Source organism: Urocitellus parryii, chromosome 4 (assembly GCF_045843805.1).
Source record: "Urocitellus parryii isolate mUroPar1 chromosome 4, mUroPar1.hap1, whole genome shotgun sequence".
Classification (NCBI taxonomy): Eukaryota; Metazoa; Chordata; class Mammalia; order Rodentia; family Sciuridae; genus Urocitellus; species Urocitellus parryii.
The window spans coordinates 137,512,604-137,531,756 of NC_135534.1; the positions used below are offsets into that span (position 1 = coordinate 137,512,604).

At 36.3% G+C, this 19,153-nt stretch overlaps 1 protein-coding gene across 1 annotated transcript in view; it reads left to right on the top strand.

Annotated features, from left to right (window-relative positions):
• Window positions 1–19,153, top strand: part of Trpm6 (transient receptor potential cation channel subfamily M member 6) — a 107,993-nt gene that overhangs the window by 34,581 nt on the left and 54,259 nt on the right. Inside the window, 6 exon segments of the mRNA XM_077797819.1 lie at window positions 1,508–1,609; window positions 3,069–3,349; window positions 5,315–5,543; window positions 8,125–8,277; window positions 13,656–13,802; window positions 17,165–17,293. Of these exon segments, the coding sequence (XP_077653945.1) occupies window positions 1,508–1,609; window positions 3,069–3,349; window positions 5,315–5,543; window positions 8,125–8,277; window positions 13,656–13,802; window positions 17,165–17,293 (1,041 nt within the window).

Consider the following 19,153-nt stretch of genomic DNA (forward strand, 5'->3'; position numbering starts at 1 on the left):
AGTTTGGGGTATTTATGTTGACAGGAGCAGGAGCAGTGAGGGCCTCAGCACTCAGACACCGGGGTATGTTTTTTGCAGTGACAAGGAGACCTTTACTGGAGAGTAAGTGCCAGAGGCACAAGAGATGAGATTTGCAAGGTGGTTGGGATCAGATCATATAAAGAGCCTGGACTATTCAGCCACTTTGGCCCTTTGTAAAAAGTAATGAGAAGTGGAAGCTGAACTTGGCTTTAGGACTTGGAAAAAACAGGAAAACAATGCAAAACAGATGGAACCCCAAAACTTACCCAGAAAATTCTCTGTTAAGATTTCAGAGGCATAGGGATGTATTTAGGAGGTACCAGCTATTTCATTAAAAAAAAAAAAAATATATATATATATATATATATACATATGAGTGTGTGTGTGTATATATATATACATATATAATGTTCTACCAAATATCTATCTATATATATATATATATATTGCTGTGAGTTTACTAATGGCAGATATGAGGACTGATTGTAGCATGTAGTTTTTTTATGTGTGTATACATATATATATGTGTGTGTGTGTATATATATGTCTGTATATATATATATATATATATACATACATATATATATATATATATATATATATGTAAAATTTTTTTAGAGACACAGTGATGTATTTAAGAAAGCAGAGACACATTCAAGGGAGAATGTGGACTTTCTTAAGAGTGAGAAACATGAGGAATGGGGATAAAGCAAAGAGTATACATTCAGGGGAGAATGTGGGCTATCGAAAGATCCAGAAGTAGCCTGTATATTTATGTCAATTCTTTTAATATATTCTTTGTGTTTTTGTTTCTTATTGATGAACACTTGATGCTGATAACAATGACTTATGTTCTTATTGGGCCCAGTCACTGAAACTCTAAATTTAAATATAAATGTAGAGTTTATAGATCTAATCCTATTAAGCTTTTAATTTCTATATTTTCAAGAGAAAACTATATAACATCTGGAGAAATTTCATAACTTTCTAACTTCACTTATTCTTGGAGCAGTTTGTGAATGGGAACTTTTTCTTATCAGAACTATAAATCTTTATTGCCTATTTTGAACTTGTTCCAATGATAGAATATCCATTGATTCTAATGAAATTTCCACATAGAGAAGGAATGTAAATATACAGTAGGGAGCAGAAGAGTGTGTTCTCTAAGATGTTAGAAAGTAGCAGTGTGCTTAATAAGAGGAAGATTATGAGAGGCTCTTGAGTAATTAGACTCCAGGGAGATGAAATGCTAATGATGGATGAGAGGCATAACCATTAGATATTTGGTAGAACATTATATTTATTTTTATATAAAAAATATAAACATATGTATTTATATTTATTTATTACATATTTTCATTATTGTCTATGAAAAAAATATTGTTACCACTATAACTTTCTTTTTTCTGTTTTCTTTTCTTAAAAAAAATAACAAAATAACTATATATGCCAGAGAACAACCAGCTTTGCTCAAAGCTTCTCCCAGCATCCTCTTCACCAGCGATGTTCTTTGTCAAATAGAAACGAGTCTGCAGAAAACACCTCGCATTCCCAGTTCTTCAGAACTGCCCAGCCTTATAAATTCAAGGTATCACTCATTTGTTTTTAGAGTGGACAATAAATTATTCTCTCAGACTGAGATTGTTTCTTCATCGAATATTGGAGAAAGCAATGTGCAAACAGAGAAACCATTTATAAGTGCCTTAAACAGATGGCACAAGTCAAAAAGCATAACACAGCTGTCCTCTGACAATCAGGAGCAAAGGCCTAGGATATAGCACTGGCAACCCAGTGATTGTCTGGGCTTGCACTTTGGTTTCTCTTTCTTTCTCCTAGCTTTGCCATGCCCAGACGGTGACTCAGGCTGGCAGTCTATGCCATAGTATTAAAAATTTATAATCATTGCCCAACACTACATCCTTGTCTTTCCTGAACCAAGGTTGAGCTGTATGAGGACTGCTTCCTTCTCCTTCAGTGCTCTCAAAAATGCCTTTTTGTGTCTTCCTTTTTCCATTCTAAGGTTTTCTTGAGATTAATTTAGCCTGTCATTATGGTATAATGATAATTGCATGTGTGTGTGCGTGTGTGCCTGCACATACACAACAACCTTAATATTTCCCTTTGCTTCTTACTTCCTTAATCCCATTTTCCTCTGGGGAAAAATGATTTTGCTTAAGCATTTCCATGGAAATATTTGCCATGTTGGATGAAAGAGATTTGCTTTCCAAGGCTCCTGGGATGAACATATATTTGATTACCCTTGGCCATCATTAATGAATACAGATTCCTTTTATTTTGGAAAGAGAGAAAATAGATTAGAATTCTTTTGCTATGATCCCTCAAATTGCAAAGAATAATTACTGAATCGTTATTATATTTCCAAGTATTATTCTGGCTACTAGGTTAAATTTGGGAAACAAGTGGGTCAGGAAAGATATGAAGATGATTCAGAAATGATTCCATTTTTCTCCAGGTTATACAGTAGTACAGTACGAGACAATGAAATAAAGACATACGAAGTGACATCTGAGATGAGCTAAGAGTGACCTCACCAGGAGGAGAATACTATTTCATTATTATCCCTAGAGAAATATAATTAGAATAAGGGAAAGAAAACTTAAAAACCAATCTGTTTTGATGCATGTTTGGAATACTAGTGACATCCACTTAAGGGGAAAATTATAAATCTATTTGATAAAGTGAGGTTAGAGATTTTTAAAATAATTTCCATATTTCCAATATATTATTTCAACACCTTTCCTTGGGAAATCAAAAGTTGTCATGTAGTTATTGGGTATATCTCAAAGTAGTTGTGCCATGTGAATTTAAAGTATCTCAGCTTAGGGACTCTGGATGCCTTAAATACAACAAGAATACATCACTGTAGAATGTTTAATTTTTTCTTGCTGGTTTATAAAATCCTATCAATATTTCCATGTCTTTTTTTAAGTGATTTTAAAAAATATCTCTAAGATACTTGCTGTGTTATATTAGGTAAAACCTCATCCTAGTATTTGGAAATGTAATCCTATTTTGCTTTCCAACAGGAAAAGCCTGGAGTCTCTCATAAATCAAGGAAGAAGTCAAAAGAAAGACAAGACATTACAGATGACCCTGAATCCACTGGCTTTATTTATCCTTACAATGACCTGCTGGTTTGGGCTGTGCTCATGAAAAGGCAGAAGATGGCCATGTTCTTCTGGCAGCATGGAGAGGAAGCCACAGTTAAGGCAGTGATTGCTTGCATTCTCTACCGAGCGATGGCCCACGAAGCTAAGGACAGCAACATGGTGGACGACGCCTCAGAAGAGTTGAAAAATTACTCAAAGTAGGAGTTATCTCTTCACTTCATACTAAACACGGACAGTTCTTAGAATGGTTAGACACTTTTATCTCCCTCGCCTTAGAACTTGTAAGACAAGTAGATTTATTACCATGTCAGTTAGTCAGGGTTCTCCAGAGAGACAGACCAGCAGGTTACATAGGTAGACACATGAGAGGGGATTTATTGTGTGATTATGATGGCTGAGAAGTCCCATAACAGGTTATCCATAGACTGGAGACCTGTGGATGCTAGTAGCATGGCTCAGTCCAAGTTCAAAGACTTCGGAACCAGAGAAGCCCCACTGGTAGTACTCTCAGTTCCAGGCTGAAAGCCTGGGAAACTGGGGAGGGTGCCCCTGGTATAAGTCCTGGATCCCAAAGGCTGGAGGGCCTGGACTTCTGTTGTACAAGGCAGGAGAAGAAAAGCTTGTCCCAGGCCTCAGGGAAATAGACTCATTTTCTTTCTGTATTTCTTCTCCCCAGCAGATTGGGAGAACAAATACTGAGGATGGATGTCCCTGGTCCATTTCAGACTTACATACTAAGCTCCTCTGCAAACACTCTCACAAACACACCCCAAATAATGCTTTATCAGTTTTCTAGGTATTCCTTAATCCAGTCATGGTTACACCTAACATTAACCATCACAGAGTACATTTCATGGACTCTCCTGTTAAAGGGTCTGTAGGGATTTTAAGGACCTTTGTGGGATATACAAAAGAGAAGAGGGCTTCAGGTCAGAAAAGCTGGGTCCTAACCTAAGTCCAGCTGTATACTAACTGGACAGATCACTTGACCATATTTCTCGGCTTTAGCTTCCCATCTATAGTTAATGATTTTGAAATGAATGATGTTGAAAATTTTTCCCAAATCTCAAACTCCTTGACATTAAGTGAAATTAAGAGTTGTTTTTTTAGAGATAGTTTAATTTACTTTATTTTTTTATTAGTTGTTCAAAACATTACAAAACTCTTGACATATCATATTTCATACATTTGATTCAAACGGATTATGAACTCCCATTTTTACCCCGTACACATATTGCAGATTCACATTGGTTACACATAAGAGTTGTTTGTAACCTTAAGTATCTCTCATGTTGGGAAAACGAATAAATGTATTGTGTTTAAGAACCAGAGAGTAATGGCAGAAGACAGAAAAGTTGGGAATGTTTTTGATGTTTGGATTACTAAAGTATTGTGGTATTAAGAGGGGAAGCCTAGAGATAACAGAAACTCATTTACAATTGTGATTTAAAATTCCAGAGAATGGCAGTTTTTTCCAAAGGAAACGTCCTCCTGGAAAATCTTCTGATGATGTCTCTAGGTCTAGCTTTTTATTTAAGTCATCCAGGTATCTGGTAAAAATAAAAAAGAAGGGCTGGGGATGTGGCTCAAGTGGTAGTGCTTGCTTGGCATGCGCAAGGCGCTGGGTTCGATCCTCAGCACCACATACAAATAAGATAAAGACATTGTGTCCACCAAAAACTAAAAAATAAATATTAAAAAATTCTCTCTCTCTCTCTCTCTCTCTCAAATAAATAAATAAAAATAAAAAAGAAAGAAAGCTAGAAAGAAGAAAAATGGTTCCACAACATTCCTTAGATGCTAGCTTGGTTTTGAAGTGTTTTTCACCAAATAATTCTCTATTAGGTCTTATCCGGAGTCCCACACCAAGCCTTCTGTAGCTTGTTGCACAGTGTGTACTGACTCCTCCCTGTGAATAAGTAAGGTGTCAACTAAATTCCATATGCTACCAGGGAACTCCTGAGGTTTTGTTCCTTCATGAAAAGGAGAAAAATCCCTTTCCTAAGCAGCCATTCCTTTAACTTCTGCAGACTGAGATTCTTAATGTTTCTCAAATTAAGCCTAATGACTGGTGCTTTTTGAGTCTCCTCTCCAATCTTTTAGAACATTTCTGGAGCTCTCCCTTGGCCTTGCATTCTCCGTTCACCACTGTGTTCTTGCAGGCAGTTTGGCCAGCTGGCACTGGATGTGTTGGAGAAGGCCTTCAAGCAGAATGAGCGAATGGCCATGAAGCTGCTGACATATGAACTCAAGAACTGGAGCAATTCTACCTGCCTAAAACTGGCTGTGTCTGGAGGGCTGCGTCCCTTTGTTTCACATTCTTGTACCCAAATGCTGCTGACAGACATGTGGATGGGGTGCCTGAAAATGAGGAAAAATTCTTGGCTGAAGGTAAATTGACTTTCCTTACAGAGTGTAATGTTGGTTCAGTGGAAAGGTCTATATTCTTGAGCTCCATTTTTTTTTGTTTGTTTGTTTGTTCCTGCAAGGCATCCACAGGAAAACTAGTTGCTATCTTTCCACAGGTGAGGCAGGATTTTCACAGGGGCATCTCCAGGGGCATCTCCAAAAACTACTTTGTCTACTATTGCCACAATTACTTTTCAAAAATGGGAATAATTGAACATGTCTGGTCAAAGACAGACCCATGTGAAGGAGGGGAGAAGAAGTTAAGCAGATACAAACATGCAGGTGTCGGGCTGGGGCTGTGGCTCAAGTGGTAGCACGCTCGCCTGGCATGTATGTGGCCCGGGTTCGATCCTCAGCACCACATACAAACAAAGATGTTGTGTCCGCCGAAAACTAAAAAATAAATATTAAAATCCTCTCTCTCTCTCTCTCTCTCTCTCTTTAAAAAAAAAAACCAAAAACATGCAGGTGTTGTTATTATTACATGCCACTGCCTGGGAGAATCCTGACAGAAGTAAAGGAGACTATTCAGGAAATTTTTTCTTAGTTTAAGAATACTTCTGATCAAACTGTAATTAAAAAGACAACAAAACAAAACAAAAACAAACAAAAAACCAACAATATTAACAGAGGCTGGGGTGTAGCTCATTGGTGGAGCATACAATTCAGCATGTGTGAGGCCCTGGGTTTAATCCCAGCACCAAAACAACAACAAAACAATAACAACAAACACTAATAGATAGTAAGCTAAGTAAAATTAGCAATGTCTGTGGCAATTCTCATCCAATGTGCTGTTTCTGGGCCCAGTGACTCTCTTATAAGGCTGCCCTCAAACTCGTTTCTTCACACCAGTAACCATCTCCAAATTCTTTGCTCCTCCTTCATTTTAAATTACCAAGAGTAAAATGAATTAGGTAAAAAGGACATTTAACCTTTGACATGAACCTAAGCTTAAAGTTTTAGGTTGTGGTAAACCTATAGAATGTGTTTCTGAAACTGAATAGAAGGAGATAAATCATGAATATTAAGAGCTACATAAGAATACACACATCTACATATATATATACACATATGCATATATATTTTTAAAGAATTTAACCTTTATTTATTTATTTATTTATTCATTTTTTATGTGGTGTCAAGGATCAAACCCAGTGCCTCATTGTGCTAAGCAAGTGCTCTACCACTGAGCTGTTCCCCCAATCCCAGAGAGTCCTTACAGGAGATCATACTAAAACAAAACAATAAAATAAACAACCCAGCAGGAGTTGGGAACCTAACTCAGTGACAGAGTACTTTCTTAGCTTGTGTGAGTCCCTGGGTTCCATTCCAGTACTGCAAGAGAAAAAAATAATTATTTAAGCATGATAAAAAAGGATATGACGTCAGTTTTTTAAAACATGAATAGTGGGTAGTCAGGCTTAATTTTATTTTTGCTCACTCAATCCCACAATACTGAGGCTTAATGTTAGCTAAAAACAGGTAGGATTTAGCAAGTTGATCTTTACAGCATTTATTAAGTCTTCTAAACACTTCACCTTGAAGGCCATATAAGTTGGACAAAAAAATTCTTCTTCTTTGTTTTGGGGGGCTGGACGTGTTGGGGATGGAACCCAGGGCCTTGTGCCTGCTAAGTAAGTGTTCTACTGCTGACCTACAGCCTCAGACCTTTTCATTTAATTTTGAGACAGGGTCTCATTAAGTTGCCCAGGCTAACCTTGAACTTGCAATCCTTCTAAGTTTCCCAAGTAGTTGGGATTTCAGGAATGCACCAGCACACAGTTTAAAAATAATTGTGAAAAAACTATTAATAATTTATAAATGATAGCAATATAATGAAAAAATTGGGTCTTATTGACAGACAAAATATTTGTGTAGGATGGGAGATAGATATGATTTGGTGTTATTATATTCTTGATTTAAAAATATGAATAAATTCTAATATGTTTTATATGGTAATATATACTTAGAGGTTTTTTTTAAAAATTATTAAAACAATGTATTCATTGAAAAATAATACTTGCATTGCCTTGCCCAGGTGCTGCTGGCATAGTATACTGTATAGTATGTTATTCTACATATTTCTAAATTTTAAAATGCATGTATGTCTATGATCGTATATTTAAAGTTTAATTTTTTTTAATGGGATCACTGTTCTATGATTTGTTCTTCTTTTTTTGGTCACTCAACAATATTTCCTGGATAACCTTTTCAACATTGCATTTGTCATTTAATGATTGGGTACTACTTCACTTTTACGTTGTTCCATGCTGGCTGTCAATGTATAGATGAATGTTTAAGTTGTCACATGAGTTTTGTGCTTTTGTAAATAACCATACAGTGAACATCTGTATCTACATATGTTTGTACTCTGGAGTATTTCTTAGGGAAACACTTGTAGAAATGAAATTGCTGAGTTAACAAATATGATAGAATCAGGACACAAATTGAATGGGGAATGGATCTGATATTTTCTAGACCCTTAAAATCTTAGTTTTGTTATCTGAGTGCTACAGGTATCTTGTGCATCCTTTCTTACTTATTTTATTTTATTTTTTCGCAGATCATCATAAGCATTCTTTTACCACCCACCATTTTGACACTGGAATTTAAAAGCAAAGCTGAGATGTCCCATGTTCCCCAGTCCCAGGACTTCCAGTTTACATGGTATTATGGTGACCAGAACCCCATCAGTAGCAAAGAAAGTGCTTGTATGGTCAGTGTGACATAGTAAATTGAGTTTTTATGGTGTTGACTGTATGCAAATAGACATACCCACAATGTTTATTTATATAGTAATCTGGTAAACAAAATTCCTGTTGCCAGGGGTGTGCCCTAGGGTTATGCATTATTCTCAAATGCCTGACTCATCAATCCAGCATGTGATTCTCTTCTGCCTAATTTTTTTTTGTAGTTGTAGATGAACAGAATGCCTTTAGATTATTTGTTTTTTATTTTTATGTGATGCTGAGAATTGAATCCAGTACCTCATGCATTCGAGGCAAGTGCTCTGCCACTGAGCTACAGCCCCTGTCCTTCTTTAGCCTAATCTTAATATTATTATATTGTGATCAAGCGTGACATATATGAAAGGCCTAATTAACAATGGAGTATTGAATGAAATACTCCATTTCTAATTTGAAGCCAAAATCAAAGACTTTATTATACTTAACATGTGTCTAAGTTTTCATTTTCCTTTGCAACTAGTATAGTAAATTGACTTACTATGCTAAAACAACAATGAGAAATGCCTCATGTTCCTAAAATCCTTGTTCCTAAAGATCTGTGTTTAGAATTTGTGCCAATCTTCCCAGTTCCATTCCACAGATCTTTCCATACTTTATATCCAGTGGCTGAGGGGAGTTATGAGTTCCACATGTGTGGTCTGTCTGAGCTACTTCTGCCACAGCCCATCTTAACTGCAGAGTTTCCAGTATGCTCTGAATATGTTCTTTGCTTTTCATGTTTCCACTTGGGTCATTGCTTATAAAATCATCATTTACTATGAGGTGTAGTAATGTCTTCTTAGGTACTTACACGAAGTATCTTTAGAATCCTGTCTGGTGTACTTTTGCATTTATAAAGTATGTATTATAATATTTAAAAATACATTCAATATATGCTAAGTGAAAATTAATTGTAATTAGTGTTTTATGATTGGCATCTGTTGTATTTGGTTGAATAGCCATTCTGATTGGTTGATGCTTCTGTCAGACAGGTAGTTAACTATTTTAACCATCACTATCATTTGGGTATGTGTGTGTTCCTCTCCCCTCCTTCCTTCTCCCCTTCTTCTTTCCCTGCCCCCTTCCCTATTTCCTCCCTCCTTTCCTTCCTTCCTTCCTTCTGCTTGATAGTCTATCAGGTATTCTTAGAATCCAAGAGGCCAGGTAACATTTCAACCTCTGTAGAATGTGTGGGAAGTCATCTCCCACACACCTGAGCTAGTCAAAGTCATTACATTTGTGACTATAACAGCCAGATGATACCTTTATTAAGTTTGGACCATTTCAAAAAAATTTTAAGGAATAAGAATAAATATAGTTTTGATTTAACCCCTTTAGAAGTAGAATACTGCCAGGCATGCCTATAATCCCAGTGACTTAGGAGGTTGAGGCAGGAGGATCCCAAGTTCAAAGCAAGTCTCAGCAATTTAGTGAAGACATAAGCAACTTGGCAAGACCCTGTGTGAAAATAAAAATTAAAAGGGCTTGGGATGTGGTTTAGTGGTTAAGTCCCCCTGGTTCAATCCCAGTACCCCCCCCCCCAAAAGAATGCCATCCTCATATTGAGGTATTCAGTTTAGCTTTATGCCTGTCTAATTGTTCACATTAAGTTTAGTTCCATTATTAAAGCCAACAATAAAGAGAGCTGTTTATTTTTCATCTACATATCTACAAAGAAATATGAATTAGATTGGCAGTTTCTTACAGGTTGTAGCAAACAGTACTTTGCAAATGGGTGTAACTTCACTTTTGACTCTCAGATTTCATGGGATGAACTCAAAAACACTTAAGACATTATAGTTAGCTAGAGCATTCCACTAAATAATAATTTTTAAAGGGGAGACTCAGAAATGAATTCTCCCCTTCAATGGGAATTAAGTGTACTCTTAATATTAAAAAATATTGTAAATTTCACAATTTCCTAAAAAATCACATTTTGGTAATATAGTGGTTGTCTTCTAGCAGTTGCTTACTGAGTTGGTTTGGATATGACCATATAAATTTATTAAGTCAATGAATATTTAATGGCCTACATCCATGTGCCAGACAAAATAGAAAGTTCTGAGGGACAGTATCATTAATTGAAGCAGATGTGGCCTCTGCCCCTCTGGATTTATCATCAGACAGAATGTCCATGATGCCTCACCACTATTCAATTTAAATCATAAATTAGTTATAAAAAAGTATTTCACATATATATTACAAATGACTTATAATCATAGGAACAAGTTTTCTTTAATCTTTGAATTTTACTTAAGCAACACTTATTGATTAGCTGACTAGGTTTTAGTATTATGCTGGGTGAGGATGAGAACAACACTTTGTTGGGATATACAAGATTTCATAATGCTAATTCAGCCAGTGTGATTAATTAATTGAGGAGCATAACTTGCATTATGTATTGTGGGAGAGAACTAGAGGAAGGCAAAACGTAGATACCTTTGGAGTGCGTTTGAAGTAATAAATATAAATATGAGAATATGTATAGTAATAGGAGAATGATGGCCATTATTCTCCTGCTGAAACTATACAGAATCAAATACTGCATTTGCTTTGTGAGGCCTTGTAAAATTCCTCATTGAAATTTGAATGGGCAAAATTACTTTGCCAAGAGAAATTTAACTTTTCCTAGTTGCCGGTCTCTTAAAAGCAGGAATTTGGATGCCATGGGCTGTCCTAGGGATGACCTACAGCAAGAGGCAGAGTGGGCTTACCCGTGGAAGATGACTTCTCAAATAGGGGCCCGTAGCTGAGGGTTAGGGGTTGGTGACAGCTTCATGATAGACATGATGTTTGAGTTGAGACTTGAAGATGTGGAAAGGGAAAAGAGCATGACAACAGGAAGTGGCACAGAGACAGGAAATAAGAAGGCATCAGCGAACTTCACAAGTGCCATTGTTTGTTATGGAGGATATGTAGGCATGGAAGGATCTGTAGGCATGGCTGGAAAAGTAGGTTGAGGTTAAATTGTAGAGATTCTTGTATGCCCTATGAAGGAAAGAGTTATATCTTTATTATACATTTTCTAATTATACATGTCAGTGGCATTCATTACGCATATTCATTCATGCACATAATTTGGTTACTTTCATTCCTCAGCACCTTCCCTCTTTCTCCCCTCCATCCTCCTCCGAATCTGCTTGCTCTACTCTATGAATTCCATTTTAATCATTGGAGAACCAGTGAACGTGTATGACTAGTAGGAAAATTATACTGCCTGTAGTGCATAGGATGGTTTAACACCAAGACAGGATGAAGGCAGGGAGAGCATGGGTCAGGAAGAACATTCCTGTGAGAAGTAATAAGGGCATTATCCAGGATCAGTAGCAATAGATTTGGAGAGGAAACGACAGATTTTAATGAAGAGTCAATTGAGCATGGGGAATGGGTTAAAGGAAATGGTAAATGTGATTGAGAAATTGGTGGGTACACAAGGAGCCTTGAAAGGGACGAAGGAATGAATGAAAATGGAGTAGGTTTGGAACAGGAGAGATGAACTCAGTCTTAGGTTGATAAATAGCAATTGAAAAAAATTAAGCAAGTTGAAAAATCTATTCTACCTGTATCAGGGTTGAGTGTTGTTGTTGTAATTTTATTTTGTGTACTTGCTGGTATTAGAGAGAAAGAGAGTGGAGGAGAGGAACAGAGTTAGGGAGGGAGGGAAGAGAGAGAGAGAGAGAGAGAGAGAGAGAGAGAGAGAGAGAGAGAGAGATTTGAATGGAATGAACAAGTTAACTAAGCCAAGTATTTTTCTCTCTGCCTTCTTCTAAAGAAAAAAACAGAAGTCATGAACAGAAGTCCCATATTGTCTTTCTGATGGCATTTGTTTTTGACAACTCAGAAATAGGCTCAATTGTCACTTTCTATACTTTATAGTCCATTCTAAATTGTCAGGAGTAATTCAGGTCTAATGAAACACTCTTAGAAAAAATAAGAGAAGTCATTCGATAGAAAGATCATTACTTAAATTGATTTCTGGGGTCTTTCTGAAGTGGTATTGGTGTCATTAAAATCTCAGTCAATGATGACTTTTCTAATTGGTTTTCAGCCATTTTCACTGGAGGCTTGTTCAAACCTGTTAAGAACCGGGTCAGTTCCCACATCTCTAAGTCACAACCTCAATTCCACTGCACAAAGTGAAGGAAACTGAACAATCAAACAGGCACTAAAGATAACCCATCTGGATGCCCAAGGCCTTGAAAATTACGTTTCTGCTGTTCTGTAAACAATTCAAACAAAATTTGATTCATTTCTAAGCTTGAAAAATCTTGCTAACCTTGCAGGATAGACATTAGGGAAGGAACTTTTGTGACTAGGTTGAAGGAATGGGTTAGGGTGAGAAGTAGCAGAGAATATTCCTTTCTTTTCTTTTAGTATTACTTTAAAATTATGAAATGAATGCATTTCCCAGTAAAAATTAAAGTCCCATAGAAATAAAGTAGGGTATAGCTCTCTTGCTTCACTTTTGCTTTTATATTCTCCTTCTTCATGACAATTAGGCTACAGGTGCTTTTTTGTTTTCATATCGTTTCTCATGTTTCCTTTTTCAAAAGCCTGCTCTCTGTGGGCATGGGTGTGGTCACACTCAGGTGATGGTGCTCTGCCACACAGGTTCTCATGCTCATCACCTACAAGGGTTACTGCTTTTGGGCTGACATATAATTTTTAAGAAGCTGATGAAAGGTTTAATTCTTTTCCTAAAAAAAAAAACCAATATGCACATACAATACAAATACCTGCATATAGTTGCAGGGTGTCCAAGGAACTCCTGAGCAGAGGGCCCGTGAACTCCAGGCTAAGAGCGTCTCAGCTCTAAATACTTGGAAAGCTGCCAGAGGTCAGAATCCTAAATGAACACTGTGGCTGACTTCCCATGATCTGGAGTAGAGGCATTATTGATTTCATGTCCATTTTGTCCTCTTGTATTAAGGAAATAAATGTAACATGTTATTGCTTTTACCAGGAAGTTCCAAAATTACTGCTAAAGGAGATTAATCAGAACAGGAACAGCGAACATTTGTAATTCCTTAGAACTATTCTTACTTTGGATTTGATTACTAGAAATTCAGTTTGCATTTCAGAAATATTCTATGTTCCTTACCTGGTCAAAGATTTATTCAATATATGCAGTTTTCTCTCTTTAAGGCTAAGGCTATAATTTGGACAGTTCATTTATAATATGTCATTTACAATGTTTTGGATGTCCACACCTGTCAACATTAGAGTTAAGCTGCCTGCAAAAATGATTTATTATTATTATTAATTATTTTGGTGGAAGTGCTGAGGGTTGAACTCAAGGTCTCATAGAAGCAAAGCATGAGCTCTACTACTGAATTGCACCCTGAAAATTGTTTTTTTTATTTTACAGAAAGACTGTGATTTGGAGAGGGGCCCTGATGAGAAAGTGGATGAAAATCAGCACTTCGATTTAACAAATGGGCCCCAAAGCCTTCCTTGGACTAGGAAAGTCTATGAGTTCTACAGCGCTCCCATTGTGAAGTTTTGGTTTTACACGGTTGGTTTCGCTACAGCAGTATAAATAGTATTAATGACCATTAGGAGCTCATGGTAAAGTGGACACTGACGGACCTGATTTTTCAACTTGGGATAAAAGTATAGAAATGCAGGGGAAAAAAAGACAAAGGAGACAGCAAAGAGGTTTGGAGAGGACATGGGAAGCCAGAGTAGATTTTGGGAATTTGAGAGCATGTGTATTCTTCTTGCTTAAAGAGTTTGCAGTTAGCACAGATGGAACTGAGCATTTGGAGCTTTGAGAAACAACAAGATTAACAGCATTGTCTGTAGGATTAAGTGGATTCTTTTCCCATGTGGGGCAAGAAAAATCAGCAGTTGAATCAAGCTTTTCTTTGTAGGAATGCTATTAATATTAATAATAATTGTTTGTGTGACATAGACAAAAATGCAAGTGTTTGTTTTTGTCTTCAACAGCATGCATGGATAAACATAGAGAGGATAATAAAAAGTTTAGAATCTGAATTGTGCCATCAAATATCAACTCTATTATAGATAGCAGAGATTCAGAGAAAGTGTGAACTATACCTTAAATGTATTGAGTGCTTTCACATTGTTAGTAGCATTTATTTTTCTAATGCTTAGTTATACTTAAAATGTTCTTGGCCAAGGTTTTGTATTTCTTAAACATTTGAAGTGTGACTATTAAAAGATATTTATCTAAATGAGTTATATTTCACAATATGTACTTGGCTAACCACACACTTATTTCATATATTTATTGAATAAATATCTAACTCTGAAAGACTTTTATCGGTTTCTAAAAATCAAATCTCACTTCAAAGGATATGGTTTCACTACTTTTTTGAATTTGCAAAAAAATATTTGAGAAACCAATAGGAACCCTGAGAGTTTTTTTTTTGTTTTGTTTTTGTTTTTTTTTTTTGTACCAGGGGCACTTTACCACTGAGCCACATCCCAGCTTTTCTTTATATTTTATTTTGAGACAGGCTCTTGCTGATTTGCTTAGGGTCTTGCTAAATTGCTTAGACTGGCTTTGAACTTGATCCTCCTGTCTTAGCCTCCTGAGCCACTGGGATTACATGCATGCACCACTTTGCCCAGTGCTGAGAGTAGTACCATTATTGAGAAAAGAGTTAATCCCAAAAGACTCTAAATATCTGCATGTTTCTTTCCTTAGAAATTTCCAACCTCGAGAGCTTTTAGAGGGTGTAGGAAAGCTGAGCAGTAGATCCGAGTCATCTGGATCTGCCCACCATAACAGATGGTGCAAGCAGTGCACTCTAGTGTTTGAGTCTTGGCTCCACATTGCTGGACTCCGCTGTGTGTGCTGTACTGCATCTTGCTGCAAATGTGATGTAAAAACAAAAATGTAAACATTTTTTAGATCACATTTTTTATATTGGAAAGAAACAAAAAGAGTCAAAAGCAAAACCATAAGTAACTAGAGAGTTTTAGATCAGCCTTGTTTTGCCTAGAGGTGAATACTTGGGTTGCTTGCAGCCTTGTAAAAGGTCACTCTAGACTAATGAGCAAATGGACTGAAAATAGCGGATAAGAATCCAACCTGTTCTTAATTAGAGGAACTTGTGCTCCGTATATTAAGTTCAAGCTCAGTATCTATTTGTTGGACGCATTTGTTGTCTTTTTGTTTGTAAATCTGTTACGTTCATATAGTCAGACCTACATATGTTAGAAGAAAAAGTATTATGGCTGAAGATGACATAAGGTCCAAACCATTCAATTACATTTAACTGAAAGCTTATTGTTCTTTCTGAAGACAGTACCAAGCACGAGAGGTAGGTGGAAAGCAGGTTGTCAAACATAGTCACTGCCCTCCAGAAGCTTGCAGTTGAGTAGAGGATACTATTTCTGATTATTAAATGATATATATTAAATTATATATAATAATATTAATTATATATTAAATTATATAAATTATTCAAATATAAAGCAGGGGATAGGCAGTATTAATACAAAGGAAGTATAGACAAATGGATGAAAATATAAATAATGTATGAATAAAAATACACCCTCGAATAAAAATTAAGGGATTAATTTTCTGGTTACTATAAAATCAATGATGAAAATGCAAAAAAAAATATAACTGCTTTGGTAGAATAAATTTATTTAAATTATGTCCCTAGGAAGTCATAAGAGTAGACATTGAGACATAAGACAAGTATAGAATTAGTTAACTTTACCTTAACTTTTTTATATGATTCTATTCTATAGTTCCTTAATTTACAGGCAGTTAAATCTATAGTGGCTACCCACATATGCCACCTTCTGTAAATAATATAATTCTAGTGAAGTCAGAAATGGTTTAAGCCATTTTCTTTGTTACCTGTACAGAACTAGACTTAGAACCAGACTTAGAACCAGACTTACCAACTTAGAATTCAAAAAGGCATGAAAAATAAGGATCAAGGTTAAACTAATGTTTCTTGTGAGAACAAAACAGACATTTTTCTCTCTGTGGATTTAGGATTTTTAGAAATAAGTATGGGTCAGCAAGTGCTGTGTCTTCTCTCCAAAGCTGTTTAAACAACTGCATGATTCATAACTCGTTGGTGACAATGTAAATTGGTAAAGCCTTTCTGGTGGATAATTTATTAAGATTTGTCTCAGTTCCAATGTGTGTGCCCAGCTAATCTGCTTCTGGGTATAAATCTTAAGAAGATAAGATACTAAATAAGATTACAAAGCTGTTACTCACTATGTATATTTATGCATGTGTTTATTATGTTTTAATTCATTGAAGAGATTAGAAATCTAGGTATAATATGTAACATGGATTGAATGTCTACCATGTGTCAGACATCGTTCTGAGTGCTGATAAGCCACAAACAGTCCATAGTTACAAGGGATTACAGTTGGGCAAACTTTTCTATCAACCACAATGTTTTAATCAACATAAATTAATATTCCCAGTGTAGTAAATGTCACAACTCATTGTATTTGAAGACACGCTCCACTGATGTTGCTCATCGGACATATTTGGCAGACATACTGTCGATGTTTAAATTGAAGGGAGCCATGAGATTCTTCTCTGGCTTGCCTTTAGTCTGCTAGTATCCACATTGGAATGTGCAGGGTACTGGAAATTCCAGTGTGAAGTAAATAGGATGAGACAGTATCCTCTTCCATGCATCTGAGAACAGTGATTTTCATTTCTGCCACCAAATTTTAGACTAGAAAACCATAGATTCTTGTGATTTCCGTGATATTAGGTCACCAATAATCTGAAGGTGGCCCCCCACGTGTTTTTGTGTTATCATGTTGAAATTCATGGCTGTGTTTCTTCTGGACTCTCTGTGTGTCTGGTTGGCATCCTCCATGACTGCTGGCACTCACATCCAGGGAATGTGTGTCCCCTCACAGATGGCATATCTGGCATTCCTCATGCTGTTCACTTACACTGTGTTGGTGGAGATGCAGCCCCAACCCAGCGTGCAAGAGTGGCTTGTTATCATTTACATCTTCACCAATGCTATTGAGAAAGTCAGGGAGGTGAGTTTTCCTTCTATTTTTTTATTAGTTGCTCATGACAATACAATGATCTTGACATATCATACATTTGAATCAAATGGGGTATAATTTCTTGTCCTCTGCTTACCTCTGGTAGAGTTGTTCTCAAGTCTGGTGATGTAAAGGGACAGCTGAGGGTGGGAGAGAGAATATTCTGATACTGAGTTGCATACTCCAAGAAGATCCTTGGGGGAAAATTCCCCGATTTTAACCCTTCATCCTTATCAAATACTTTCTGCTGGTTACTGGACTTTGGAAGCAGTTATCTCTGAAGCACTTATCTCTTAAGGACTTAGTATGTTTGTAAGTCCTAGAATAGACAGGTGATGCATCTAATTGTTATTAACCCTCCAACTATTTGATTTCCATGAAGTGCATATTTTTTGTGGGATTGATTTTTTTATGGCCTAGCATTATCTACGTGTTATCAATTTTACATGACCGAGTGGTACGTAAAGGCTGAAGTTGCAGAATACATAAGGAATTCATTTACAGCACTTGAAAGTTCCTACTAAACAACTTTGAAAATTGAAGCTAAAAATCCCTTTGGACTCATTGCAAGTAGTCTAAGAAACAAAGCAAACAAGCTTTCATTTCTAGTTTGCACCGAGTCACTTAAAAATTAACATTCGTTTGCAGTTATAGCTACAATCACAAATAGTTGGACTGTTTTAGATGTCATTGTGTATGTATTTCTTTGTCTATGCACTTACATACATTTATTTTGTCCTATTACCATTTGAGCAACATTAAATACTAAGTATAATAATAATCACATATAATAATATGTAATTAATTATAATAATATTAATAACTATAATAATAATAATAATAATAATAATTGCCGATGTCTTGGGGGGCACCAGAATCAGGAGGCACCACAGCTTTGTAGGTTCAAACAAACAGCAATTCTTTATTCCCGATCTCACACCAGCCTCCACACACGTTCAGGGGCAGTATAAATCTCCCCGCACAATTCACCTACTCCACGAGGCTTTTTCCAAATCCCATATGAATTTCATGAGAACTCAACGGGAACAAGCAGCAGGAACACCCTAATCCCAGCAGCAATAATCTTCAACCTCAACTTCCCTAAAACCCATATTCTTAAACCGGGAAATGCCTTAAACCGGGAACACCCTAAACCCAAGGACCAGGATACTTCCTCAAACCTGCAGGATACTTCCTCAAACCTGGATCCACCCTCAATCACCTTGAGCAGGGTCATCTTTCTCAAACACACAAGCAAGGTCGCAGCAAATTTCCAAGGCAAGTCCATTTAACATGGGGTACACTGGCAAGGATTACGATGCGTCAATACCTACTTGGTAATGGCCCTCAGCAAATAATAATATAATATATAATAATACTATGTATTTTTAGTAATTATACCTATATTGCCTACTAGTTACTTATGTGGTGTTCAAAGATTATAGCAAACAATTCATTATAGAAACATTTGAATTTTTTAGGATTCAGGGAGAACATGTTTGCTTTTACATTTCAGTTTGTAAAGTATTTCAAGGGTGATTTCTTATGATAGTAAGCTCCAATATCATATTCCTACTAGTTTGTTAACAATTCGCTAAATTGCTGTGGTAGGACTAGATTTTTTGGTTTTAATCCAGTATTCTTTGCATTCTGTTGATCTCATGGAGTGGAATCATAGTGATGTGGATCCATTGCAATACTGAGTTTTATTTTTATTTTTTTAAAGAGAGAGAGAAAGAGAGAGAGAGAGAGAGAGAGAATTTTTTAATATTTATTTTTCAGTTTTTGGTGGATGCAATATCTTTATTTTATTTTTATGTGGTGTTGAGGATCGAACCCAGCGCCCCGTGC